We start from the raw sequence: 12,622 nt of genomic DNA on the forward strand, positions 1-12,622 counted from the left end.
GGGTGAAAAAGGAGAACCGGAAACATACCAGGATGGAGCTGGTGACACTGGCGTGACCATTTGCAGGCGACTGTCGGGACACATCTGGTGACTCTTTCTGCAACAGAAAACACTAGATGAATATTTTTTTCTCCGCCATAGAATATGGAAACATATATGTAAGTGTGTGATCACCTACCTCACAACACATGGACTGGGACCGGTAACTGGGGACAATCTTGAAGGTGATGCTACCCCTCATCTCCCTCTGTGTGGAAAAGGGGATAAAATGCATGTTACATGTGAGCTTTTAATGGAAACAATGCCCAACTATTGACATTTCAGACATAGCAAGATGTCTCAGTCTATCAAAATAATACTGTTAATGAACACTGTCACTATTTTAGTCCACATAGCAACAACTTTTGGCACAAATGTAAATATGACATGCTAAGAATGCTGTTTGGATAAAAGCTGCCTGCACGGTCCAAATGTGGAAAGCGAGGAGGAGAAAATCTGATCTGATCACTTACCAGCATCTTTTGGAGCTGTTCTACCGTCTGATTGGCAACGCTGATGCCATTAATCTCTCTGATCTCATCTCCCACATGCAGAGTCCCTGGAGCGGAGAAATAATGAATTAATAAAAGGCTACAAATGAGGCTCCTGGGTGTTGAAACATCAGTGCTGCTCAAAGGAGAAGCCAGGGAACAAAAAAGCAGTGGTTATTGAGATGGCTGCAGGGGAGCCCAACTAATGTAAGGAAGAGTTACATTTCATTATTTCAATTACCAGAAGTTAGTCCAATAAGAGTAACTGTTATCTCCCCACCTACTTTATAATCTCTGTGATTCATTTTATTTGGAGATAAAATCTCATCAGATTGACAAAATGAATGGCTGGATGTGCCTAATAAAAGTCACGTTGCACATAGTATTTTGATATGGATGCATACCTTGTCGATGAATCATTCCACCGTGCATGATTCGGGCCACGATACAGTGGTTGAGTTCGTTCATTTTCAGAGTTATGCCCTAGAAGAGGCAGACAGAGGGTCAGAAGGATAACTGATAAACAGCAGAGAGTGACAATATTGATTTAAATCCCTCTTAACTGTACACCGCTCAAATATTCCATTAAACTGTGAGATACGTCACAGTACATTAGTTACAGACGCTCCAACTTCACGTTTCATGAGTGAGCATGTACATTCATCCATGTGTGAAATTTAGTGCAGTCTTTTGTTTCTGTCTACGCACCATGGGCTCATCGGTGTTCTTCTGAAACTGGACCAGGCGAACCCTGGTGACGTTCTCCAGGTCCATGTCTCCGTTGGTGCTGTCTGGGGAGTCTCCGTTCAGGTAAGGTGAGGTGGGCGGGGGGGTCACCCTCAGCGCGTCGTCGCTGTAGACCTCGTGGGCCACCACATCGTGGGTCTGCAGGAGAGCCTGGATTGAACACAGAGTCAGGAATGAATGTATTCCTGTTTGTTCTAGAGGTGAACCCAGTGGGATTAACACTGCAAAAAATGTATGCAATGCTGTACACACAAGACAATGTTTTTGACAGTCACAGGCTATTTAAACAATTGTTGTTGGTGGCAGTAATGTTGAGACTGGAATCCTAAATTGGCCTTAAGAACCTGGAGAACAAAATGTTTGCATAACTAATAAAACATACCACTAAATCCCAGTCAGGAGGAAGGTAAACTGTACTCACAGTATCGCTGTGCGTACGTGAGTGTGGCTTACACTAATCCTCTTTGGCCACTAATCATGTTACTGACACACAGTGTGTTTTTACAAAAACACACATCTACTTGCCGCGTTTGCCAAATGATCACATCTGCTCATCCGAGCGACAACATGTTCCCTGATGATGCACGGCAGACGCGGAGGGCTCAAACAGCTGGCGCTAAAGGCTCCTGACTTATGGTGAACATTAGTGCGGCTGCACAGAACAACTGTTTCAGGCATTACAACGGATTAACAAGTGTTTAACAATGAAAAGCAACAAAATGCACACTAAGTTGATGATTAACAGGGAACAAAGTGTGCCCTTGGATCATTGCCTCATAAAAGGAATGTCATATAATACACAGGAATAAGAGAAAGAGTTGTGAGGCTACTACCACGCCAAAGAAGCTCTTCACACCCGTTCAGCTATCAACACTGTTAAATGTCTGTGGCAGCATGAAAAACTCAGCCGGTCAGGTCGGAGAGCAGGACGGGCTAATTGGATTGAAGCAAACCTAAAGCGTGAACTGTGACAGCTCCAGTAAGTGGCACAGACTGAATCAGCACAGGGAAACACCTCTAGTGCCTCTAACTCGGCTAAAGAAGTGACAGTATCATCCTGTATTTAGCTGCTGTGGAGATTTGTAAGTGACAACCAATCAAAAGAAGAGAGCTCAACAGTGATCGCCTGCTTTTGAACGGCTCCTGTTCCTGAAGTGAATTTCAGAAAATCCTAATATAAAGAGTTTTAAGATTGGAACCGAGCCAACTAGCTATGAGATGAATCGGGACCATAAAACATTTAATTCGGCGCAAAAAAAACCTATTGGACAACAGAAAAAGAAAAACAAAAAGGTACAAGACTGTGTGCGTACATTAATTATTATACAAGTGAAGGAACTACTCAACCGATAAACCATTGCAAATAGCGAATCGCCGCCTCTGGAAAAAACTTTTAAACTAACCATTGTTGATCTAAAAATGATGAAATGAAATTCCCTCACTAGCCGTTCGCAGGTGCGGTGCACATTTCCATGGTAACAGCGAGCTCCATCAATCACTTAGGATTGTGGGTAGTGTGGTACCTCGCCGTGACATCGCGAATAAAACATGTTTTTCTTAAAACAAGATTTGATATCATACGTACTTCTACGGGAGCATACATCATTGTTTCACAATCTCGTGGCGATTCGACCTCAGATGGTTACGATGTTATGGCTAATAATCAAGAATATGAATGGGATTTTCACTTGCGGGAACTTTACCGTTGAGCTCTATTTACAGTACATCTACAATACAACTACAGTAAAAGTCTAGTCATCCACTCATTGAAGTCATACATTTGCTATTATACTGCTGAAATAAGTTAGATGAAAACTGCAGCCACACAACAAGCTACATTCCTTCTAGTATGGCAACAATGTTCTACCTTCACATGAAATCCATTTCTTCTGCCTCAGTTTCCACTTTCCATGTCCGTCAACAATATCTGCCTATTCCCAGGACTGTTTCAGCTACTGGACTTATCTGACAAACACGGTGGTATTGACGATCCCCGCAGAAGTTCCTGTGTATCCACACTGAAGCCAGGCTGCCACTCTTAATGCTTCTCTCTCTGTTCTTTCTCCCTTCCACGTGTCGATCCCTCGCCAAGCTCAGGTACTAAGCAGCTTTGAGGCCGAGGGAGTTATGTGGATTGTCCACAGAATCCTACTTCTGACTAGGGCTGCCACTGCTTAGTCGATCACTCGACTAATCAGGTCGTTTTGATCTTTGATGACTAAGATTTCTTTACAGGATCAGTCATTTTTTTTAATCATTTTTCATGCTGAAGGACTTATTACCAAGAAACTTAGGTGCACATCTTTGTTAAGCACAAGATTTAAAGTGGTGTTTTTGTGTGATTCTTTATGTAGACACTCAACTTATTGATTAATCGACAAAATCATGAGTGTTATGGCCTTTCTGTTGTTACCTTTCACAATTAAAGCCCTAGACATATAATATTCACAGTATTTCGCATGTTCGTGTTGTTTATTCGTCACGCCCCCCCGGTGTGTAAAGGCCTTTAGTCGACTAAGAATTTTCTTTGCCCTACATCCAACACAGTAGGTTGTAATCTCACACACCAATAAGCATGCTCTACATGCACAGGTAAAACAAATCTGAACCTGTCAAATCAATAATGTGTGTGTTTCTGTAATATCCCACCATGAAGTGCGGCTGTGTGAGGATCCTCCTGAGCTCCTTGGCCTCCATGTTCTCTGGGTAACAGGAGAGGGTTTCCAGTACCTGGTGAAGAAAATAAAGACAAGGAGAAAGACGTGTGAATATGACGAATGCTCATCATAAATAACATTGATAATCAATGTCACAAGATAGTATCGGATTCTGGTCATTGTATGTTCATTATTTATGCTTTGCCTAGAAAGCTCAACCTGTTAATTGTTCTCATCTTAAATGGACAGTGTGTAGGATTTGGTGGCATCTAGTGGTGTGTTTGCATATTGCAACCAACTGAATACCCCTCTGCTCACTCCCCCCTTATGGAGTGAAATTAGTCTCAAAATGCTCACAAATGTGTATTACATGATCTACAAATGAGAAATAAGATTTACAAATGTGTACAATGCATAATTTTGGGTACTGACAAATGCGTGTTCCAATCGACACACAAATACCAATCAATCTGAACACATTCAAAATAGTTTTTACAAACACACATATCGTAACCTGAATAAATGTTAATATTTCATGTGCAAATTTTTAACTTCAACTTCAAAGATCTGATAATTTTCGTGTGGAGTTTTGAGGCTATTTTTTTACAGTCTCCAGCTCCACACAGATCCACAAATACATGCTGCGTTTAAGTACTGGTGGAAAACTGGGACATCTGGTTTTGAATGAATATGAATATTATACTCCTTTTCTGCTAATAGATCCCTTGAAATGCTACACACCGGCCCTTTAAATTGTCCCCTTATTCAGTGAGCATGAGCAACGAGTTCCTCACCTCTTTGGCTCTCTGCACTCCGTCACTTGGAGGGTTTCTGATCTGAGGGGACGACCTGGTGTTGATTTTGTCATAAAGCTGAAAAGACAAAAATACATTTTATCTCATTAAAGATGAAAAACCCAAACAACACTAAGTATTAGTAGTAGTAAATAGAAGGTACATATTGGAGAAATACTAGCCGACTCTTGACTTGTACTGACATCTACTGGGCACATTTGGTATTACTGCGGATATTGTGGTTTTACTCACATCTAACAGGGTGTGGAGGTGCTGATCCTGGAAGACACTGTGGAGGAAGTCCATGTCTTTCTCACTGCAGTCCGTCAATGCGTGGATCTCCTCTAGACTGTCCAAAACCTGTGATACTGCCCCTGCACGCACACACACATACACATATATATAGAAGTTATACACTCAGATGTAGACTGAATCACGAGCACACCGAACAGATACACTCACAAGTACACCAAGCAGTCTCCTGCAAACATCCAACACAAAATGCAAACACTGGACATGACAGACTCTCATTCATAAATACACCACATGTTAACACATCCACAAACAGGCAAAACAAATAAATAAAAATAACACCAAGCAGTAGACGACACAACAGAAAACACACACAAACACTCAGAACGATTTGTACCCCAAGTACCTGCTGCATCGCCCACACATGCAGCAAAACCAGAGAAACAGCGGTATATGGCATCAATACAACATCAGAGGAAAGTCACTTCAAAAAGTCACAGTGTGGATGATGGGTTAGGAGTAGTACGCCCAAGAAAAATGCAGGGGAAAAAAAGTAAAATGCAAAAATGTGTAGAGGAAAATTAATTCAAATCAGATATATAATTTCTTAAAAAGTGTAAAAATAGTAGCCTTCCCACACAAATTAAACGTGTACTGTATAGAATAACATCAAATTCAAAAGATATGTGTAGCCTACATAGTGAACAAGCTCCTTGGTGATAAAGAGAGAAGAAGAAGTGACGTGTTTAGATGATAGACAACAGTGAAGTGTGGTCAGAATACATCTTGTGCTCACTGATCCTTAAACTACCACTCAATTGATTAGTGGGAGGTGATATGATATTGCATCACCAGGGAATGACCTCCATCTCTTACGAATGAGTTCATAAATATTTAATTTATACCACTTTCACACCAATGACCAGGGTTGGACCAGGGTTATCTGACCTTGGAGCTGTAATGTACGCAAAAACATACAGACAACATGAACCTTTATTCCTCTGTCTATCTACAATACCCATTTATCATATATTAGACTACATTGTGTTATCTAATATGATAATATAGGCAACATTTACAAACGGATTAGCCCCCTTAAGACACTGAAATGTATATTTCACTCACTCCAACATCCCAGCAAAGATGTGCTTCATATAGTAGACCTATTAAAGTTGTTCAGCTGGGCATGTGGCAACTGATTGATAATGTAAGAGCTTGTCCAAACATAATAAAATGAGTTTATATTTAATTTAGTTTACTAATTGCTTGACAATGGATACTGGGTTTGTTACTTTATGACAGATGGATCTTTTTGAAGGTTTATTTGGAAAGATAAAAAGTTATAAAAGGTAACGTTACAAATAGAACTTGTGCAAACACGCTTTCAAAACAGATGCGGTACCGGGAGGTGGTCGGCTTATATTATTAACGCGGTGTGTTTCCGTGTAACGTTACGGCGGATGTCTCTCTCATTCAGCAGCATTGTTGTGTCCGTATACGTTGTCCCTCATCGTCCCGTCATCTACTGTTTTTTTCCTCCTCACCGCGGACGGCAATCAACCCTGGTTCAACCCTGGTTCAACCCTGGTTCAGTCCTCGGTGTGAAAGGGGTATTAAAGACTTTGGATTACTTTGGATCATTACAATTTTTTAAGTGATGAACTTTTAACAATCTTGAAAAGAACAACAAGAGTCTGCGTTCCCAAGAAAACACCCTGGAGTAACAGATGAAAAGATGAATATGGAGAAAATAATCCCATTTATAATATGAGCTAATAATGAGACTTTATTACTGTGAGCCATGAAAGAGAAACAGCAGAAGAGAAAACATAATTTAAGCTGTTAATAACTTTGGGTAAACCTTGTTATAGGTCTGTTTACATGCATCATACTACTCCAATTAGGGAAACTAATTTTAAACAATTCCTGTAATTGATTTTCAGCCATGTACAGATCAATAATTGTTGGTTAATCACTAGGAGCTTATTAAATACAAATCACATTCTATTCCTCGAGCAAAATAAATAATAGTGTTCTCGAAATGACGACCCCTCTCTGAAGAATAAAACAAAACAAAACAAAACAATAAATAAATAAATAACTAGATAAATAACTAAATAAAATAAAATAAAATAAAATAAAATAACGTACTTACTTACTTTTTGCTCTCACTATGTTAATTATTCAAAAAATGACCAAAAACGTAACAATAATTCTGCTCTACTTACTTTTCCGGAAGACCTAAATATTCAGGCATGTAAAGCCTAACCGTAACATAATAGGCTTCAGCCTGCAAATGTCGAGAAGTAGTAAAATGTCCCTCTTTACACAGCTTTCGAACTAACACCTGAAAACTAAATGTTATGTCTATAACTACTGAGAGGAGTTGAGGAGTGGAACAACACCTGGTTGCCCCGCTGCAAAGCTGGGCTTGGTGAAGAGCGACTATCGAACTGAGGGATGACGCTGGTGACGGATATATACAGTATATACTGTAGGCAGGGCCTCACATGCGTCACCGCAGGTCATCGGCCTTAAAAGGCGTGAATAGAGATGTTTTCAGGTAGGTGATATCCCATACTATAGTGAGTGAATTGACTGAAAGGGAACTTCAGCGAAACCTGAAAGCTTTAGCAGAAACCTAATTATGATAGAAAATCCCAAGAACATTTAAGCTCTCCATCTTTGTTTTGGGTTTTGTGCATCTCACAAGATAACAATATTTTGTCAATGTGTGTTTACGTAGCTTCCTGTGATTGGAATAATGAAGATGCATGAAAACAGAATATCATCTTTACAGGTTGAGAGGAAGCATTTGGGTTTTGTTAAAGGGACAGGAGAGAAGACAGAGGGAGACACTGAGGAAGCCTTTTTGGAGGATTAGGACCCACATCATTTAACACAGAGAAGACAAAAAAAGCAACTTAAAAAGCGAGTGATGATGTCATGATGATCAAGGTTCTATGGGTGGGGAGAGGGATACGTACTTTCAGCAGCTAGCAGTCCTAGAGACAGCACAGCAGAAGAAAAAAAACAGCAAAAGAAAGATAGGCTGAGATTAGAGGAGGTGTACCGCTGCAATTACGGATGTAGAGTTTAACACCTCACAACGACAGGAAAAAGAAAGAGACGATAAAGAGTCAGAGAGCAGGCAGTGTGAGGAGGCATGAGGGCAGGTCGGTAATAAAAAGAGGAAGAGGGGGAAATAGAGGAGCAACAGAGAGAGAAAATCAGCAAAAAGCAGCCAAGTCTACGGACAATCTGCCGCAAGCATCTTCCAGCAACATGTCTACAATGTCAGAAATAACCCAGTCACCGGGAAGCATGACTGCAACAGACTGCCAGCCTCAGCAGAAAGGACATACGTGATAGTATCACTATATCTGGCTGCATATCAACCTGAGCCAATGTGAAGAGCTTAACTCGTCGCACTGATTCATTAGGTGGTGATGCACCACACCGCTCACTTTCTACAGTTTATGACACCTGACACAAGTGGTTTCCGTGTGCTGATGATAACGACTGGCAGGTACGGCCTGCAGGTCTTCTTATCAAAAGGAAGTGAAAGTCCGAGGCAGAGACAGGGAAGTGAGGCTATTGGGCAACATCTGTCTTCATCTCGACAGAGGAAGCTCTACGCAGACAGCTGGAGATCACATCAAGAATAGAAACCACGGGAATAGAAACTGGGCTTGAAAGTGAACGTGTTCTTTGGTGAAAATCATCTTTGACCTTACGTGACACCAGTGGATATTCACATGTCAGGAGAACTTACTCTCACTTGTACATGAGCCACATAATCTAAAGTAGGGATGTCACGAGGACAGATACTTCGGTATCAAGTCCAAAATTCTGAAAACGTTGCGGTACTCGTTTTTCTAAAGCATCGCAGGTACCGTCAGGGCTCGAGACTAACGGCGTCGGAAGATAGAAAAATGTGATTGGGGCGCAGTAAACTCACTATTTTTACCCTGATAATGTTACAATATGAACAACAAATCTGTGCTGAAGTTGGCAGGATGATAGTGTTCTGCGGTGTGAGTTACCTGAGGAGGTGGGGTCATCTGAGAAGTCATGTAGCTCCTCTGGGGGGTCGCCGTAGAAGGAGTTAAACTTGTGGCTGGAGACAGCAGCCAGCACTGCACCCTGGGATACAGAGCGGGGAAACCACAGCTGTTACATTAAGCCTCAACAGGGCCCCGTGCTGTGGGGTGTATGTACGTGCTTTTTGTGTTCGTATATGAGGCCGTAAAAAAAAGGACAAGAAATCAATCGGGGTCATCAGCTGTGGAGGAGTTGACACTTCCTCTCATATCAGATTTTATCATGTTGAATTTTAGAGTTTAACATCAACGCGGTGCTGACCTTCAGCTTCCTCCTGGCGTTGAACTTCCTCAGCTGCTCCACTGTTTCAGGCAGGTGGATCTTGTAGGCATACCTGTCCCTCTCCTACACACACACACCAAACACACAGATATTCACATAAGGACAAGTAGAAACACATGGGTGTGGACATAAGCACACACAGAGACACACATAAGAGCACACGCAGAACGGATGTGAAAGCAGCGCTGTGGTTCCAAGCAGAAGGAAATGTTCTCGAGTCAGCATCAGGAAGAGCAGTGGTTTAAAGGTGACTTCGAGTTGCAAAAACGCAAACACCAAAGAGCCACATCACACTAAATGTCCGCTGCTTTTAAATGTTGCTCTCTCAGCTTTAAAAAAGAAGTGTTGTTAATAACCCAACAGTGGTTCTCATCTTTATCCTTTTCAGCCACATTCATGAAAGAGTAGCATCTGTTTTTGTGTGTTTCCTTTTTTTTGGATTCCTGAATAATTTTCTTGCCATTTTACCACAAAAGTCTGTGGTCAACTTTAAGCTACACTAATAACGAGACTGACTTTGCATAGTTATATTTTTTACAGAAAACAAAAATGATACTCGCACATTATCTTGATTTACGGGAGGGTTTTTTGTAGAGTTGTGTTGTTATCGCCTGATTCGCTACTATCACGATACTTGGGTGCCGATTCGATATGTATTGTGATTCTCCAAGTATTGTCAGTCGATATTACAATTTGTTGAGATTTCTGTTAATTTTTTAAACACTTAAAGTTGAATCATACACTTCTAGGGACTTTTACTTGGGAAAATATCTAGATTAATGCAGTAAAAATGTTTGATTTTCAGCCTGTATGTAGTCAGAGATGTCCTGAAGTCAAATATATCAGGAATTATTTATTGAATTTTTTCCAGCGACCCAAAAATCAAAGAATAAAGATATTACAATCACAAATTAGTGGTATTTTCTTTTTAATTTATAAGGGACATAAAATGTTTTATATTTCTGGTGAATATAATCCAATCAATCTTATTTCCATATATGTATTTTGTATATACAGTTCCCTTTGTTAACACCTTATTTTGAAAACCAGACGTAGTCGCATGTGTATACGTCCGCTAACTTCACCAAGTCTGTCGCTAACTCTCCCGTCAGCTCCGTTCTCTTTATACATCCACGGTCAGCTCCATCGGGGCCGTTTGACCAAAGTTTGGCCAAAATGTTTCCATACTTGGCCGTATGTGTAGTGTTTACCACTTTTGATTTAAAATGTGAGGGTGCAGGTCGTATCCATGCAGACCTCTGCAGTTTTCTACTTTCTCGCTTAAGCTTTATTTTTCTTGATACGGATATGACGTCATGTTAATCAGACTACAACAATAAAAGCGATAACTTCCGTCTACCTCTACATCATAGGTGAATCTACAGTGAGAGCTCCTAAACTGCAGTGAATTTATAATTAGCAGGTGTGTGTGTGTGTGTGTGTTTGAGCTTGCCTTCAGCCAGGGGTGGTTGAGAGCCTCGTAGACGGTGATTCGCTCGGCCGGGTCCAGCATCAGCATGCGTCTCACCAGGTCCTTGGCGCTCTCCGAGATGTGGGCCCACTGGCGGGGGTTCATCTGGACGAGCACACACACCCAAACACGCAGACACACAAGAGGACACAGTCAGACGCATGTAGAACACTTCTTTCCCTTTTTTCCTTACTTTATTTAGATTTTTCTATTCAGAGGAATAAGCGCAAAGTTGTAGATGACTAGATGACTGGTTAGCATACATACATAGAAATAGATTTGGATATCAATAGGCCAAAAACAATCATTTCTAAATAAGTTCTACATACAAATAAAATATATATTGATTGAAAATAAATAAATAATACAAAACAAAAAATAATAGAATCAAATACAAAGTTTGCAGGATGTATACAAAGACTTAGGTTGTGCCCAAAGTCCCATACTAACATGCTATTTTAGTACGCTAATACAGTATGTGAGAAAACCTTGTCCGAAACCTTAGTATGAAACCAATAGTACGCGAATTGCAATCCTATTTCTGGGGAGAAGAGTTGTGTGTCCTCCGTGAATAAAGATATTTTATGAATCCTTGTTTTGAATATCACTGTCTATAATGTTATTGTGAAACCAAGTTGCCGTGTTGGTAGAGCTCCTGTTTTATTTTTCAAAATAAAATCTGTGAATTCAGCAACAGCTGTTTAGCAGCAGCTTGATAGACGACACCACGGCGTCGTCCATCAAGCTGCCTGCCGTGACGGCATCTGCCACAGATTAGTGCACCAAGCAGGAAATTCATACTCTCGGTTGAGAACAGAGGATTTAACAGACCGATCAGATTATTCATCACCTCTCACTGGCTTTTGTAAAAGGGAGAAGTGTGTAACCACTACCACTCACTTAATACCAAATAAGGAATATACTGTATATGATGGCTCAGAACAGGCATTCATTAATTCAGAGCTGTATTGAATCATGTCTGGTTGGCGAGAACAACCACACTCTGGTGGTTCTGATAAAGCACACACTGTTCACTTCAGTTCTCTGTAACCTTGACGCACATTGCAGCACAGTGACAAAGAGGAGCTTACAATTGTGCTTAGCTGCAGCTGAAGGGCCCAGCTCTGGTGCAGCGACGAAAACATATTCTATACAGCGTGTCCACTAATGCCGAGTTACACACTACACGAGAATCAAGACGATTTTGGGCCCGGTTCCCTGCTCCTGACGATCGTCAGCAAAGCACAGATTTTTTGATGGTTCTAAAGATGAGGTGCCTATTTGGCGATATTTCAGATTTAAACCCAATGCTGTAAGGGAACCATAACATTAACTCATGACTCTCATGCTGTCATCTTGGGTTTTGAGTCTCATGGTGAGTCTGCATATGACCCAGCGCCATTGAAAGAGATGCCAGCTGACAGCCAATCAGAGAGCCTGCTCCATCCCATGTGGCTAATTTGCATTGATTTGTCTCGTTTTAATTCGCGGAGGACCTTGAGGGTTGTGGAAAAGCTAAATACAGAGAATAAGAGGTGAAGCTAAATGACTCAGCAAATCCAATAGCTGATACATTTAGGAAAAGCTAATGCAAATGGGAAAAGAAGTCGCCCTTTTAAATGCCTGATTAAAACCAATTTGTGAATCCAGTTATCTATTTCTCTTTTTAAACTGCATTATCAAATAGAATTTGAAATTCCATTATTTATTTATGAATTCATTCATGTACTTTTAAATTATGTACTTATTGAGTGTTTTATGGTGTTTTTGAAAATCAATTTTAAT

The 12,622-nt window shown here is 40.7% G+C and overlaps 1 protein-coding gene across 12 annotated transcripts in view; it reads right to left on the reverse strand.

Moving 5' to 3' along the window:
• LOC119483483 (peripheral plasma membrane protein CASK-like) overlaps positions 1 to 12,622 on the reverse strand; it is a 53,825-nt gene that overhangs the window by 13,104 nt on the left and 28,099 nt on the right. For 4 of the 12 annotated variants that reach the window (XM_037761600.1, XM_037761594.1, XM_037761599.1 and 1 more), the window contains exons 8-19: positions 10,820 to 10,960; positions 9,346 to 9,429; positions 9,027 to 9,126; positions 7,968 to 7,985; positions 4,981 to 5,105; positions 4,729 to 4,806; positions 3,927 to 4,007; positions 1,239 to 1,427; positions 935 to 1,013; positions 513 to 598; positions 179 to 247; positions 29 to 97 (exon numbers count right to left, since the gene is read on the reverse strand). In XM_037761600.1, coding sequence (XP_037617528.1) covers positions 29 to 97; positions 179 to 247; positions 513 to 598; positions 935 to 1,013; positions 1,239 to 1,427; positions 3,927 to 4,007; positions 4,729 to 4,806; positions 4,981 to 5,105; positions 7,968 to 7,985; positions 9,027 to 9,126; positions 9,346 to 9,429; positions 10,820 to 10,960 — 1,119 coding nt within the window. The remainder of the gene's footprint in view (positions 1 to 28; positions 98 to 178; positions 248 to 512; positions 599 to 934; positions 1,014 to 1,238; positions 1,428 to 3,926; positions 4,008 to 4,728; positions 4,807 to 4,980; positions 5,106 to 7,967; positions 7,986 to 9,026; positions 9,127 to 9,345; positions 9,430 to 10,819; positions 10,961 to 12,622) is intronic. The other 8 variants (XM_037761602.1, XM_037761601.1, XM_037761597.1 and 5 more) reach the window with 5 other exon arrangements.

The sequence above is a fragment of the Sebastes umbrosus genome, chromosome 24 (assembly GCF_015220745.1).
Source record: "Sebastes umbrosus isolate fSebUmb1 chromosome 24, fSebUmb1.pri, whole genome shotgun sequence".
Classification (NCBI taxonomy): Eukaryota; Metazoa; Chordata; class Actinopteri; order Perciformes; family Sebastidae; genus Sebastes; species Sebastes umbrosus.